Source organism: Heteronotia binoei, chromosome 11, assembly GCF_032191835.1.
Source record: "Heteronotia binoei isolate CCM8104 ecotype False Entrance Well chromosome 11, APGP_CSIRO_Hbin_v1, whole genome shotgun sequence".
Classification (NCBI taxonomy): domain Eukaryota; kingdom Metazoa; phylum Chordata; class Lepidosauria; order Squamata; family Gekkonidae; genus Heteronotia; species Heteronotia binoei.
In genome coordinates, this window is record NC_083233.1 from 51,312,718 (window position 1) to 51,326,336 (window position 13,619).

Consider the following 13,619-nt stretch of genomic DNA (forward strand, 5'->3'; position numbering starts at 1 on the left):
CTGGACCCTTTTTTGGAGATGCCAGGGATTGAACCTGGGACCTTCTGCTTCCCAAGCAGATGCTCTACCACTGAGCCACTGTCCCTCCCCCTGGTCTTCTGGCCCTGTCTAGTCAACAGAGCTGCATCATCAAACTCCTCCTTTGGTCCCCAGCTTTGAGAACCTGAGCTGAAGAACACACACATTTGATTCACTGGGTATAATCTGCAGTAGAACAGTTAGATGCAAGTCCAATACCACCAGCAAGGTTCTTGAGGTTTACGTTTTTACCACAAATATCTTGTTGATCTCCAAGGTGCTACTGGACTAGAATCAAACCATGTTTGCACATCCATCTTGTGTTGTTTTGTGTGTTAAGTGCTGTCAACTTATGATGACCCTATCAATTAATATTCTCCAAAACGTCCTATAGTTAGCTGCCATTCTCAGATCTTGCAAACTGAGGGCCGTGGCTTCTTTTATTCCATCAATCCATCTTATGTTGGGTCTTCCTCTTCTCTGACCAGGGCCAGTCCCAGACTGTCTGGCACTGCAGGCAAGGCGAACTTCTGGTGCCCTCCCCCACACACTGATAATGTCACCGAGTCATATGGGAGCTGCCCAGTTTGGTCCCCCAGAAGGCCTGAGCCTAATGGCAGGGCCAGCCCTGTCTCTGAGATCTTTGCCAATCGGAAACATAAGAACATAAGAACATAAGAGAAGCCATGTTGGATCAGGCCAACGGCCCATCAAGTCCAACACTCTGTGTCACACAGTGGCAAAAAATGTTATATACACACATACACTGTGGCTAATAGCCACTGATGGACCTGTGCTCCATATATTTATCTAAACCCTTCTTGAAGGTGGCTATACTTGTGGCCGCCACCACCTCCTGTGGCAGTGAATTCCACATGTTAATCACCCTTTGGGTGAAGAAGTACTTCCTTTTATCCGTTTTAACCTTTCTGCTACAATTTCATCGAATGCCCACGAGTTCTTGTATTGTGAGAAAGGGAGAAAAGTACTTCTTTCTCTACTTTCTCCATCCCATGCATTATCTTGTAAACCTCTATCATGTCACCCCGCAGTCGACGTTTCTCCAAGCTAAAGAGTCCCAAGCGTTTCAACCTTTCTTCATAGGGAAAGTGCTCCAGCCCTTTAATCATTCTAGTTGCCCTTCTCTGGACCATTCTGCTTCTCCATATTCTGTCTTAACAGTGACCTCTTGTTCAGAGTGTACCACATACAGAGCACATCAAAACAATTGGCTGTTGTGGCACACCCATTTCCTTTAAAGCCAACCATGTTTTTCATGATCCACACAGTCAAAAGCTTTGCTGTAATTTTTTCCTAAACCTCTGTTGTATGCTCCAGTAACCAATGTAAAGTTGCAATATGATCTCAAGTGCCTCTTCCTTTTCTGAATCCAGCTTGAATCTCTAGCATTTCTCATTTCATATAGAGCAACACTTTACTTGCATGAGAAATTAATGCAATGGTCTGGTAGTTGCTGCAGTCTTTGGCATTTTTTTTAACTGGAATGTAAATGGAGTGTTTCCAGTCTGTGGGCCATTTCTTTTGCTTTCCGGATTTGTTGGCACAATCTTGTTAAGATTTTAATAGACAGTTTCTGTGGCTTGGAATAGCTCTGTTGCTATCCTATCTATTCCTGGTGACTTGTTTCCAACTGCTCTCAGTGCAGGTCTCACTTCACTTTCTAAAACTGCCTCTTCTAATTGGCAATATTAAAACTCCCTCTTTGCTGGATTGAGAGGGTTATGAGCCTGCTGGGTGATGGTGTGTGACCCTGACATTGGTGCTGGCATTAGGTACAAGAGCTGGGAGGCAACAGGGGTGTATCAGTAGTGGATCAAAACTTAGCTGGCATCTCTCAGCTCACGTTCCTGCTTCTGACGTTGGCATAGCATAGCATCACGCAGGCAAGAAAATCCTCCATTCTACCATGAGTACATGGATTGAGAGGGGGACAATTATTTTTGCAATTTCCATGGGAACATTTGATGTTCTGCTATGCTATAGCAGCTGTCTGTTTGAATTCCATTATCCAGAGCACATTGTGGGCTCTGCTAGACCCTCTGCTAATGTTAGCTTTGAGTTCAATATGTCCTTAAGAAAATATAACTATTCTTTAAATTTTGTCTCTGTCCCTCTAGGATGCGAGAAGTGGATTTGGGCTGTGGGAAGGCCTTGCTGGTCAAAGAAAATGGGGAATTTTATGCCTTGGGCCATAAATGTCCTCACTACGGTGCCCCGTTGGTGAAAGGTCAGTTTGTTATCTCCAGAAAATGCTACAGGTTCAATCATTCCCTTGATGTTTTAAAAATCTGAAAGAATGAGCTTTAGAAAGTTGTATTATTGCCTACTCTTCCAGGATATCATGGCTGCCCTTAGACTCTTATGAGATCATAGATTGGGAGGAGGGCATCAAAGGGTGGTAGGAAGGGCTCTGGGAAGGCTTGAAGCCCCTTCTCTCCCTGTGCTGTCATCTTGATCTAAATTGGGAAAGCAAGAGATACCATCCAAGAAGGGTAACTAAAGAGACCAGAGAGGAAAGAGAAGCTTTTTAAGGAAAAATCTGAAGGAGAAAAGGAAGAAAAAGTAGAGAGTGGATAGATAGAATATCTGAAGAAGTTGTAAATCTCAGTTTCCACTTTTTCAAACAAACAAGTTTCTAGTCCCTGTGATTGCCAAAAGATGCATGAACATACATGGGCAACATCAGCTGGAATTTCCAGCGTTGGGGAAGGACTGTAATGTCCAGTCCAGTTTTCTCATTTCCTGCCTAGAAATAAATTATGCAAAAGTAAACGCACACAAATACACATTTTTGCTTGATTTGCATAGATTGACAATCCACATTCTGTTCCAAGGAAAGCCAGAGTAAACTTTCTGTTTTTCTAGCTAAGCATATTCTTAGTTTTTGTGATAATTAACAGGCGCTTGCTAAAACCCACCCGTAAGATAAAACCACTTCACAATTATTAGAGCTAGATGGAACAAAAAACTCTAAATATACTTGGGAATGAATAGTTAATTGATGAATCAATTAAAATCTGGACAATGAATTAACTAGAAGCCGCTTTAATTGGACTAGAGCCTTAATGATGATTTTCTCTTCTGCTCAATGTTCTCAGTTATTTTTTTAAAAAGAGTAGTGAGGCCTGAATCTTGATGATTTAAAATTGGCAGGTAACTAAGGCAGTGCAAAGCAATAACCTCGCTTTTGCCTTTTCAAAAACTTCTCTGCAGGGGTTTTGTCCAAAGGGCGAGTTCGTTGCCCCTGGCATGGGGCTTGCTTTAACATTGGCACAGGAGATATAGAAGACTTTCCGGGCCTGGACAGTTTGCCAAAGTTTCAGGTGAGATCTCCAGGTTTAACTACTGTTAGCAAAGCATGTCTTGAATCCCAACAGGATAATATCCTGGTTGTGTAAAAAGTAAGAATCTTCAGGTTCATTGGGGGGGCAGCCCTTGGGCCTCCATTATTTGGATGCTTATTATTAATAAATGATCATTTTAAGAACAGGGAAAACAAATTAAATGACTAAATGTGTTTTTAAAAATCAATTTCTAATCATAGGTGAAAATTGAGAAGGAGAAGGTATACATTCGAGCAAGTAAACAGGTAAGACTCTAATTCAAATACTAGTGCCGGTGGCAGGGATTCTGGAGCGTAATCCTAAAAATATCTACTGAAAGGGAAATCCCACTGATTTCAAGAGGACTGATTTCTAAGGATGTTTACATAAGGGTTGCATCCCTAGCTATAGTTTATGAACGGGTAATGCATATGTTTGGTCAAATCTCTTCTGAATTCAGAAATCATGTAATGGCCACCTTCCCCCCCACCCCCACCCCCAGTATTTGGACAGGATTTACAGTGATGACAATTATTTTTCTGATTTTTTTTTGCTTTTTCTGTGCTAAATGCTGGATATTTTTATTTCCGTTGCTGATCTTTGTGTGTTATGTGTTTTAAAAAGTTTTCACAGTACAACTATGACGATGTTCCCAAAAGGTGCTATATAAATGGTTGCCAAAGAGCCCCAAGGATCGTAAGGAAGTATATTGGTGAAGTTATGAACTCCAGCCAATAGGCATATGCTCCACAGCCTGCTTTTTCCCAATTCAAACTGTTCATACTAGAAAGGTGCAGAATTTTTTTCTTAGTTTGTGCAGAGACAAAAATGCGTATTGTATGTGATGAGGATATTTTTGGACCATTCACATTGCTCTAAAAATATGTCCGTCAGGATATTTGAGAAGCAGCCTTCAGCTTACCCTGCTACAGAGCTCTTGAGCACACCTTTGTATTTTTGGTCTTTGTATTCCAGCTTCTGTACCTAACTCTTCAGTTAAGATCGCTGGAACACAAAGCACATTATGAGACAGTGTGGTGGTGGGAAGTGCTGTCAAGTCACAGCCAAGAGACAAGCAGAGGTGATTTGCCATTGTCTGCCTCTGCATAGTAGCCCTGGATTTCCTTGGTGGTCTCCCATCCAAGTACTCATCAGGGCCAAACCTGCTTAGCTTCCAAGATCTGATGAGATCTTGGCCATCCTGGCATGAACCAGTAGGCAGATTGAAAAGGAAGACAAAACAGTGAAGAGGCATGTTCATAGGGACAATTTACTGACCAAAGATGCTGGGTTCATTCTGGGGGTGGTCCTTCCATAAAGTTAGAGGCTTTGACACAGTGCAGTGCTGTGTTCCTTAGTGAGAAGGGGCATGCCATTTAATTTTTCAACCTCAAGCACCTAAACATCTTAGCTTTGTGAGGTGCGAGAACAATTTAGGTGTTGAAAGATATGGTCTTCTGAATGACTTCCAGGCTCTTCAGACACAAAGGCGAACCAAAGTGATGGCCAAGTGCATTTCCCTGAGCAACTACAACATTAGCAGCACAAATGTCCTCATCATTGGAGCAGGTATGATGGATCAGCAAGAGCTAAAAAGATGTTGGTAGCTCCAGGGTGGGTGGGTGTGGCCTTACCAAAGATACATCAAAGGGACATCAGTGTGGTGGTGAAAACTGCTGAATGATGGCAATCCTGTAGGGTTTTCAAGGCAAGAAACAAATAAAAAACCCTGCTTAGCTTCTGAGATCTGACAAGGTCAGGCTAGCCTGGGCCAACCAAAAACCCTAAACATAGATACTGAAATTCATTCATTCATTCATTCATTCATTCATTCATTCATTCATTCATTCATTCATTCATTCATTCATTCATTCATTCTCTCTCTCTCTCTCTCTCTCTCTCTCTCTCTCTCTCTCAAAGGCTTTTGTGTATAACCTTTTTAGAACACTTGTTTTATGTCTAGGGTTGTCTTTCTGTCATGTAAATCTGTTGGGTCTAATAGCGATATAGTAAACTTCCTGTTTCAAAGAGAATTTTCCTCTTCAGCTGATATTTATAATAGTATCAGAAGAACCTGTTTTATCTCTGTATATTAAATAGCAAGAAATTTCATTTAGCATGTCCCACATATACCTAGAAACAAATTTGCACCAACCTCAAACAACTTTAATTCTGATGGGGGAAGTACTGACATGATAGCTAAATTGGTACAAAACTAATTTAAGTTTGTAAAGCAACAGTGAAAAACTTATATGCTTCATTTCTTCCATAGGTCCTGCTGGATTGGTATGTGCTGAAACATTACGGCAAGAAGGTTTCTCAGACAGGATTGTAATGTGCACAATGGACAGACACTTGCCCTATGACAGGCCCAAATTAAGTAAGGTTTGTATGTTTTCTGTTCCCAGAGCAAAGGGAAAGACATGGCATGTTTTGACATGGAGTGTAATGTTGAGTTGAAAACAGTGGAGCAGAAGAGGAATAGCTGTCATGTTTTTCATGAGGTTCAATAAATCTGCCTTTCATGGAGCTGGAAAGGAGGTTCCCTAAAAAAACCACACACCCTAGCTTGTACCTCCCAACAATAACCAGTACACATTATTGGGATGGGGATTATTTATATATTTGCTTGTTTAATGCCTTTATATGTCACCTTTTTGTCAAGACAACCAAGGGCTTTGCAATTTAAAACTGAAAAGATAAAATGAGCAGTAGAATTTGTCTCAGGCCTTTGCATGTCTTCTTAGGAGCTGATAATATGAATTCCCTGGCCTGCCTATCTCTCTTGCCTTCCCCACAGGGCACAGGCCTTTCAGTAGCCTGGGGAAGCTTGAAGAAGGCCTGCCTCGCTGTTTTCTTTCAGGCGATTGGTGGTCCCTTCAGGAGCTGATGGCAAGAACTCTTTGGCCTGGGCTTCTGTTCCTTTAGTATTAGAATACATGTTTTCTTCTGTTTAGAAAGTCTAAAGATTTCTTTACCCTTCTACTGTTCAATGACTGAGGACAAAAATGGCTTCTCATTTCAGTCAATGGATTGCCACCCAGATCAGATTGCTTTGAGACCTAAAGAATTCTTCCGTATGTATGACATTGAGGTCCTGACAGAAATGCAGGTAAATATGTAGGTGGGGGCAGGGGCAGACCCAGGAGCAGTTTAGATCAGCAGATTCTCAACCTTATTGAGCCTGTGGACACTGGGAGTTTTGAAAACAGGGCAGGGTGGGATGGGGCACAACTAACCACAAAATGACTGCCAGGGGACAGGGGAATAATCGGCTGGGAATGTATGACTGGTCCAATGTTATCAAGAAAGCTTCCATGACAGTAGGGATTTGAACCTACTTTTTTCCAGATTGTAGTCTGTGACCAATTTTGCACTAGGCTTGTTCCAGATGGAGAGCCCTTTTGCCCCCAGCGCTTCTCTCCGTTTTTGCACAAGTTGCCGTGGAGCTGTGAGTTGGCACGCCACTTTCCCACAGCAAGCGAGATCCTCTGACAAGTGGTTTCTGCTTGCCGTGGAAAAGCAGCGTGCCAACTTGCAGCCCTGTGGCAGCTTATGTGAAAATGGAGAGAAGTGCCAGGGGCAAAAGGGCTCTTCATCCAGAACAAGCCCTAGTGCGAAATCAGTCTGACACTCTTACCACTACACTGAAGTAGCTCCATGGTGCACACAAATGCTGCGTTGATTATGACAGGATAGGAGCGGCATAATATAGCCAGGTTTTTGAAGATAAGCAGGTATCAGTCTGGTCAGCTCCTGGATTGAGGATCCTGTAGAAATCTCCCATATTTGCTGTCCATGATGGAAGAAGGGCAGGATATAAATGTCATAAATAAAAGTACTATATGTCTAAAGCATGCCCAGAACAAAAGCCACAGTTGAATCTATAGGGTCTGGCCCTCTCAGTAATATTACACATCCTCCTTTTGAATGTTCAGTTTTAATTGTTAAAAGAAAAATTAAAGCGTCTTGGCCTTTTACTTACAGAGAAGAAAGGAAAGCATATGTTGGCAGTATTTCTGTTTCCCAGCTTCTGCTATGTGTTTAGCAGGCTTCTAGAATACTATGCAACATGCAAAATGGACAACAGTGAGATGAGTACCTCCTGCATCATGCATAATAATGCTTTCCTTGGATTCTCGTTTTACCTTTTCTTTGCATCTTCCTTAATGTCTAGTTAAAGCACATAGAAGATGTAGATCATCACAGCCTGTCTTACCTGGAGCAGAGGCAGGGAAACATGGGGAGCAAAGACATCATGTCTGCTTTAAGTCAAAGTTACTAGGAGATGTTGAGAGGAGTGATGGGTCAGAAATATCCACACACTTAATCTAAATGTGGTCTTTTTGGAGGTTCCCTGTAATGATCTTCAGAACTTGTTGCAGGTTGTGGCTGTAGATATCAAGAACAAGACTGCAGTCTTCAAGGATGGATTTAAGATGGAGTATAACAAACTGTTGCTGGCCACCGGAAGCACGTAGGTGTTCAGTGGAGTGCATTGTGCCCCCCTGACCTATTATTTCATACATAAGAGAGTTTGGAGGGAAATCTTACTGCAGGGGTGGCCAACGGTAGCTCTCCAGATGTTTTTTGCCTACAACTCCCATCAGCCCCAGCCAGCATGGCTAATGACTGGGGCTGATGGAAGTTGTAGGCAAATAAAACATCTGGAGAGCTACCGTTGGCCACCCCTGCCTTACTGTGTCAGTGATGATTGTGTTACTTGGAAACCTTGATCATATCCAGGAAGTTGATGTAATTTGATAATGGCTCCACAAATAATTTCAGTTGGTATCATACAGGCAAAATAGCATGGGACCAATTCTCATGTTACAAAATGTCTGCCACTGACACTATCAAAAGGCTTTTGGAATACTGTGCGACTGTGTTCTGGGAGTTCTGTGCTTGGAATTTAATTCCCAAGCATATATGATCCCAATTCAGCCTGTGGCCACAGCACAAAGAAAGAGGGCTTAAGTCTCCTACTATGTCATTTCCCCCTGAGGAAGCTGCTGCAGTTGGGGAGAGTTATGTTTAACTCCTCTGTGTGCACAAGTTTTTCTACTGGAGCAAATCACTGCTTCTAGGACCATTTTAGGTTGTGAAAATGGTGCAAGGGGAGTGCTGAAGTCCCCCCTCCTTGGTCCTCATCCAAATCAGGTCCAGAGGAATGAAGTTTCAAGCACAGAATTCCCAGATCAGATTTGTTAACAGGGTCCATGGGGAACACTTGCGGACAGAAGGACTCTCTGTATTGTGAAAATCGGTTCTCAGTAGCTTAGGGCCAAAACAGAGGTAGCAGAAATCATGGATCTTTGCCAGTCTGTAAAAAGTAAACCAAGTGCCTATGCAGCTGTGATTTGGATAGGGACCACTTGGGAAGGGAAGAGAGGATTTATCCCTTCAACTCTTGGTTAGTTTTGCTAGCCAGACTGGACTTGCCACACTGTTAGCATTTTAAAGGGATAAAAAGATATGTCTTTTTATAACCTGTCTTTGCCCCTTTCCCACTGATCATAACAGTGAAAGGAGCTTGGGTTTGATAGGAAGGCCAAGGAGGGCTTGAAGCATTAAATGTACACTGTGCAGCTCTCATCAAATCATTGTTGCATATGTATGTTAGGGAGCAATTAGGACTGACAAAGGTTTGCAATCTCTGACCTGTTTTGGCCCTCAGCAGTTGGACTAGCAGAGATATCCAAATCAAAAGCTCTTTCACTGACATGCTAGTCAACTTTGGGCAAGTCAGACTACTGTATCCATAAAAGGGCAAAAGTTGTGGGAATTTTTTTTCCCAAGTGAAGACTTTAGTATTAGCTACAAGTTTGTCAGATGTAAGTGTGGCAGGTTACCTAGCAACAAACTGTCTGGCAGGCAGGGCAGTCCCTTGGACCCAGCAGCAGGACTCACCTGGGTGGGAAGAAGGGCAGGAAGTTGCAGTCGCCTCGGCTGCAGGTCAGGCTTGGCAATGGCTCTCTAGGCCCAGGTGTTGTGAGGCAAGTCAGGGAAAAGAGAAGAGGGTCAGACTTAAGTCAAGGACCAAGTTTGAAGCCGGCAATATAAAAATGGGGGAAGATGGAAATGGGAGGAGGCTGGCAGAAGAAGAAGAAAGCTAAAGCAAGAGGGAGGTGGGAGTGATGTGGCTCTTTTCCACTGTAATACAGTGGAACCCTCAGGTGGGTGAGTTGAACCACACCTTCAGGGGGGTTGTTATAACAAAAGCGTGCCTGGGCATGTGGTTTCAAGAACCTCCTCATGGACTCTGGGTACAAAGTTCCCTGCCCCCAGGGGGTGCAACAGTAAGATATTGCTGAAAAAAAGTCCAGCCCCCTTGCTTTCCCTGTAAATCCTGATGGTTAGTATTCTCTGCGTATTCTCCAGCTGTGCAAGGTGTTTGGTAAATGTTTGACGCTTGGCATCAGCCTCTGACTTCCAGTGATGTTGCATCCATAAACAGCATTGGATAATATCCGACAGTAGCAGTCACAGTTCTGAACCACATCTGACATGTGGCTACCAGTATTTGATGTATCCTGAAAGATGACTTAAAATAAATTGTGTTAAATTGTATATCTGCTTTACCCATTCATTGAATCAATTAAAACAGACAAACTGTTATCAATCTGTGTCAGAATTTGACACACACATTTGCCGCATTGAAATTTTGCAGAATTCTCTTTCACCACTAGTGCTAGTCTGAATGTCTCTTTTCAGGCCCAAGACCCTTAGCTGTAAAGGCAAAGAAGTGGAAAATGTTTTTAATATCTGTACTGTGGAAGATGCCAACCGAGTGGTCAAATTGGCAACTAGCAAAAATGCAGTCGTTGTGGGTGCATCTTTCCTAGGTGAGCATTTCTGCACTGCAGAGAAAAGTTAAGATTCCAGGAACAGGCTGCGCCCTCCCAGTCTGTCCAAGATTCCTGTATGTTCATGATTGCTTTTCTTAGTTTTTGTTTAGCACATTCTGAATTCCAACAGAAATAAATACAATGCAAGAACACTGAACTGTTTAGGACAGGTTTGGCCTCTTCTCTCCCTTATTTTTAGTTCTGGTTTGTGTTAGTGGTACAAGAAGAAGACTGCAGATTTATACCCTGCCCTTCTCTCAGAGTGGCTTACAATCTCCTATATCTCCCCCCCCCCCCACAACAGACCTCCTCTGAGGTGGATGGGGCTGAGAGGCCTCATAGAAGGAAGTTCATGTTGGAGTTGACATAGGACAGTTTCACAGTGAACTGTGTTCTGTCGCTGTCTTCATGAAGCTAAAATTTTGGCTGCTTTTGCATTTATTTATTTAGTAGGCTTATATTCCGCCCATAACGGGCTCAGGGCAGATCACAACATGATCTAATCCTAGTAGTCCACATCCAGAATTTAAAGCTTCAGTGTTGCTTGGACTTCACATGAGAATTCAAGTATTGCTATGGTTCATCAGTAGTTCTGTTTTTCAGGGATGGAAGTTGCGGCTTATCTGACTGAGAAGGCCCATTCTGTCTCAGTGGTAGAGCTAGAGGAAATCCCTTTCAAGAAGTTCTTTGGGGAGAAGGTTGGGCGAGCCATCATGAAAGTAATTACAGCTATGTAATTATCTCTGTCTGGGAAACATTCTGGGGGCTGATCATACCTTAGACATTGGGTCCAATTCAATGCCGTTTTTCCTTTTTTTTCTTTTTCTTGGACAGATGTTTGAAAACAACCGGGTGAAATTCTACATGCAGACTGAAGTATCAGAATTGAGGGATCAGGATGGCAAGGTACTACAATGGTGACAGTTTCTGTGGATAGCAGCAGGGTTGTGCACCCAGATGTGGCACTTGTCCCTTTAAAACCTCCAAAGCACTGTGCATTCACTGTGTTCCTGCCCAGTGAGGTTGATGAGAAAATTGAGGTGGAGCTTGCAGGTATCTATTCATACATAAGAGCAGTATTGGAAAGTATATTTTTTCCTTCTGTATATTGTACAGCACAGAGTGGGAAAAAGACACCAGTGTGGGCATTGCCACCTTTGTTCCCTTGAGAGTGTTACTTAGTGATGCTGTGAAGAAGAAGAAGAAGATATTGGATTTATATCCCGCCCTCCACTCCGAAGAGTCTCAGAGCGGCTCACAATCTCCTTTACCTTCCTCCCCCACAACAAACACCCTGTGAGGTGGGTGGGGCTGGAGAGGGCTCTCACAGCAGCTGCCCTTTCAAGGACAACCTCTGCCAGAGCTATGGCTGACCCAAGGCCATTCCAGCAGCTGCAAGTGGAGGAGTGGGGAATCAAACCCGGTTCTCCCAGATAAGAGTCCGCACACTTAACCACTACACCAAACTGGCTCTCATGCTGTGCATGAAAGTGCTCATTTAGAGGCACATTAGTGGGTGGATCAGAGATGCTAGCAGACACCAGGAGCTATGGAGATGAGAGAGGGGGGGTTCTTTGGCTCTGCTGTGGCCTGTAAGGCTTGTTATTCTAAGGGCAGGACTTCAAGCTTCCACTGCTCCAAATGGTTCTGCCTGTTGGCCAGACACAATTGGTACGTAACAATTTCCCCATCTAATCCAAACTATGTTGTGATTTCACGTCATGGCAAGCACAACCTTGATTAAAGAAAAAGTGATGATTTGGATGTTGCATGTTGTTTTTTTCCCTCCCTTAAAGCTAAAGGAAGTTGTGCTGAAGAGCGGCAAGATTCTCCGTGCTGATGTCTGTGTCATAGGCATTGGTAGGTGTCTATGTTCACTGTGCAGCTGTATCACTGTTGGGATTGTCTGTGAATGGCTTCTAGGAGCCACAGTGTGTCCTGTGAATGGCTTCTAGGAGCCACAGTGTGTCCTGTTTGTGGATGATGTGTTGCTCACCTCTTTCATCAAATTCTGGAACTTAAATGCATGGCCCTGTGAACCTAGGTTGATTCGTACGTAGCCTTTTCATGAAAATTCATGATGCAGTTGGCCATCCTATTGTCTCGGAATAACAGGGATAGCCCAATTAGAGGTGATTTCTCACTTAGATGTACTCACAAGATCACTTCTGAATTGAAGTTGGTCCCTAAAATTGGTACCTTGGGGCCTGGATAGCTACAGGGTAGGACTTCTGAGTCAGTTACAAAATTTTCTTTTTCTTTTGGGCAGGTGCAACTCCTGCAACAGGCTTCCTGAAGCAGAGTGGCATTAACATGGATTCCAAAGGCTTCATTGTTGTGAATAAGGTAAATCCATCAAAAGTATTCAGGTAGGGAAGGCTAAAACCAATGCAAATGGGGTGGTGGGTGGGTGGAACCAAAGGCACAGACACTTTGAAGAAGCAGGAACAGAACCAGAACCACTTTGGTCAGTGTGGGCAAGCAAGAGTACAGTGCCCAGGGCATAATCTGAAGACACCTGGAGAGGCTGTGGCTCAGGATAGAGCATCTGCTTGGCATGCAGAAGGTCCCAGGTCCGATTCCTGGCATGTCCAGTTAAGAGGATCAGATAAGAGGTGATGTGAAAGACCTCTGCCTGAGACCTTGGAGACCCACTGAGTAGACAATACTGACATTGAAGGACCAGGGTTGTGGTTCAGTATAGGGCAGCTTCATGTGTTCATGTGTGTAATGCTAAAGCCACACAAGCCTGGCTGTGCTTTATGCCCTAATAAGAGACCTCTGCATTGCTTTAGACTCCTTAGAGGAAAAAGTGGTGGAATATGAAAGCTTGGGCTTTTCTGGTGTTGCATAATGTGAGTGGCAGGGAAAGAGATTCAGCCATATCATATCACCATTTACAACATCTTTCCATTCCTACATGTGTTTGTGTGTATGTAACATATCACTGTATCATCTGAATTGAACAGAACCCTTTTATGTGCCTTTCAGATGATGCAGACTAACTTTCCAGGCGTTTTTGCAGCTGGTGATGCCGTTGCATTTCCACTGGCCTTGAGGAATAACAAGAAGGTGAACATCCCTCATTGGCAGATGGCTCATATGCAGGGTGGGTGCCGCTTGTGCCTTTTTCTTTTCAAAATGCTGCCTTTAATACCAAAACACCATCAACTGGGGAGTGAAGAGGAAAAGGCAGGGAGAAATGCCTTAATTGGCCATGCTGGCTGGGGCTGATGGGAGTTGTAGGCAAAAAACATCTGGAGAGCTACCATTGGCCACCCCTGCAATGCATGTGCAATTTGCTGTAGAGAGACTAAGGCTAAACTAAACTGCCACATTTGTTGCACCAGATATCTACCCTGACTGTATTACCTGGAAGGTGGGTTCAATTGACAGACAGTGGAGAGCT

General features: G+C 43.5%; 1 protein-coding gene across 6 annotated transcripts in view; it reads left to right on the forward strand.

The window, feature by feature from the left end:
• Positions 1 to 13,619, forward strand: part of AIFM3 (apoptosis inducing factor mitochondria associated 3) — a 61,549-nt gene that overhangs the window by 32,600 nt on the left and 15,330 nt on the right. For all 6 annotated transcript variants that reach the window (XM_060249775.1, XM_060249778.1, XM_060249777.1 and 3 more), the window contains 13 exons: positions 2,157 to 2,266; positions 3,253 to 3,362; positions 3,584 to 3,628; positions 4,835 to 4,931; positions 5,635 to 5,747; positions 6,388 to 6,474; positions 7,748 to 7,839; positions 10,077 to 10,207; positions 10,814 to 10,929; positions 11,045 to 11,116; positions 12,007 to 12,070; positions 12,480 to 12,556; positions 13,202 to 13,319. In XM_060249775.1, coding sequence (XP_060105758.1) covers positions 2,157 to 2,266; positions 3,253 to 3,362; positions 3,584 to 3,628; positions 4,835 to 4,931; positions 5,635 to 5,747; positions 6,388 to 6,474; positions 7,748 to 7,839; positions 10,077 to 10,207; positions 10,814 to 10,929; positions 11,045 to 11,116; positions 12,007 to 12,070; positions 12,480 to 12,556; positions 13,202 to 13,319 — 1,232 coding nt within the window. The remainder of the gene's footprint in view (positions 1 to 2,156; positions 2,267 to 3,252; positions 3,363 to 3,583; positions 3,629 to 4,834; positions 4,932 to 5,634; positions 5,748 to 6,387; positions 6,475 to 7,747; positions 7,840 to 10,076; positions 10,208 to 10,813; positions 10,930 to 11,044; positions 11,117 to 12,006; positions 12,071 to 12,479; positions 12,557 to 13,201; positions 13,320 to 13,619) is intronic.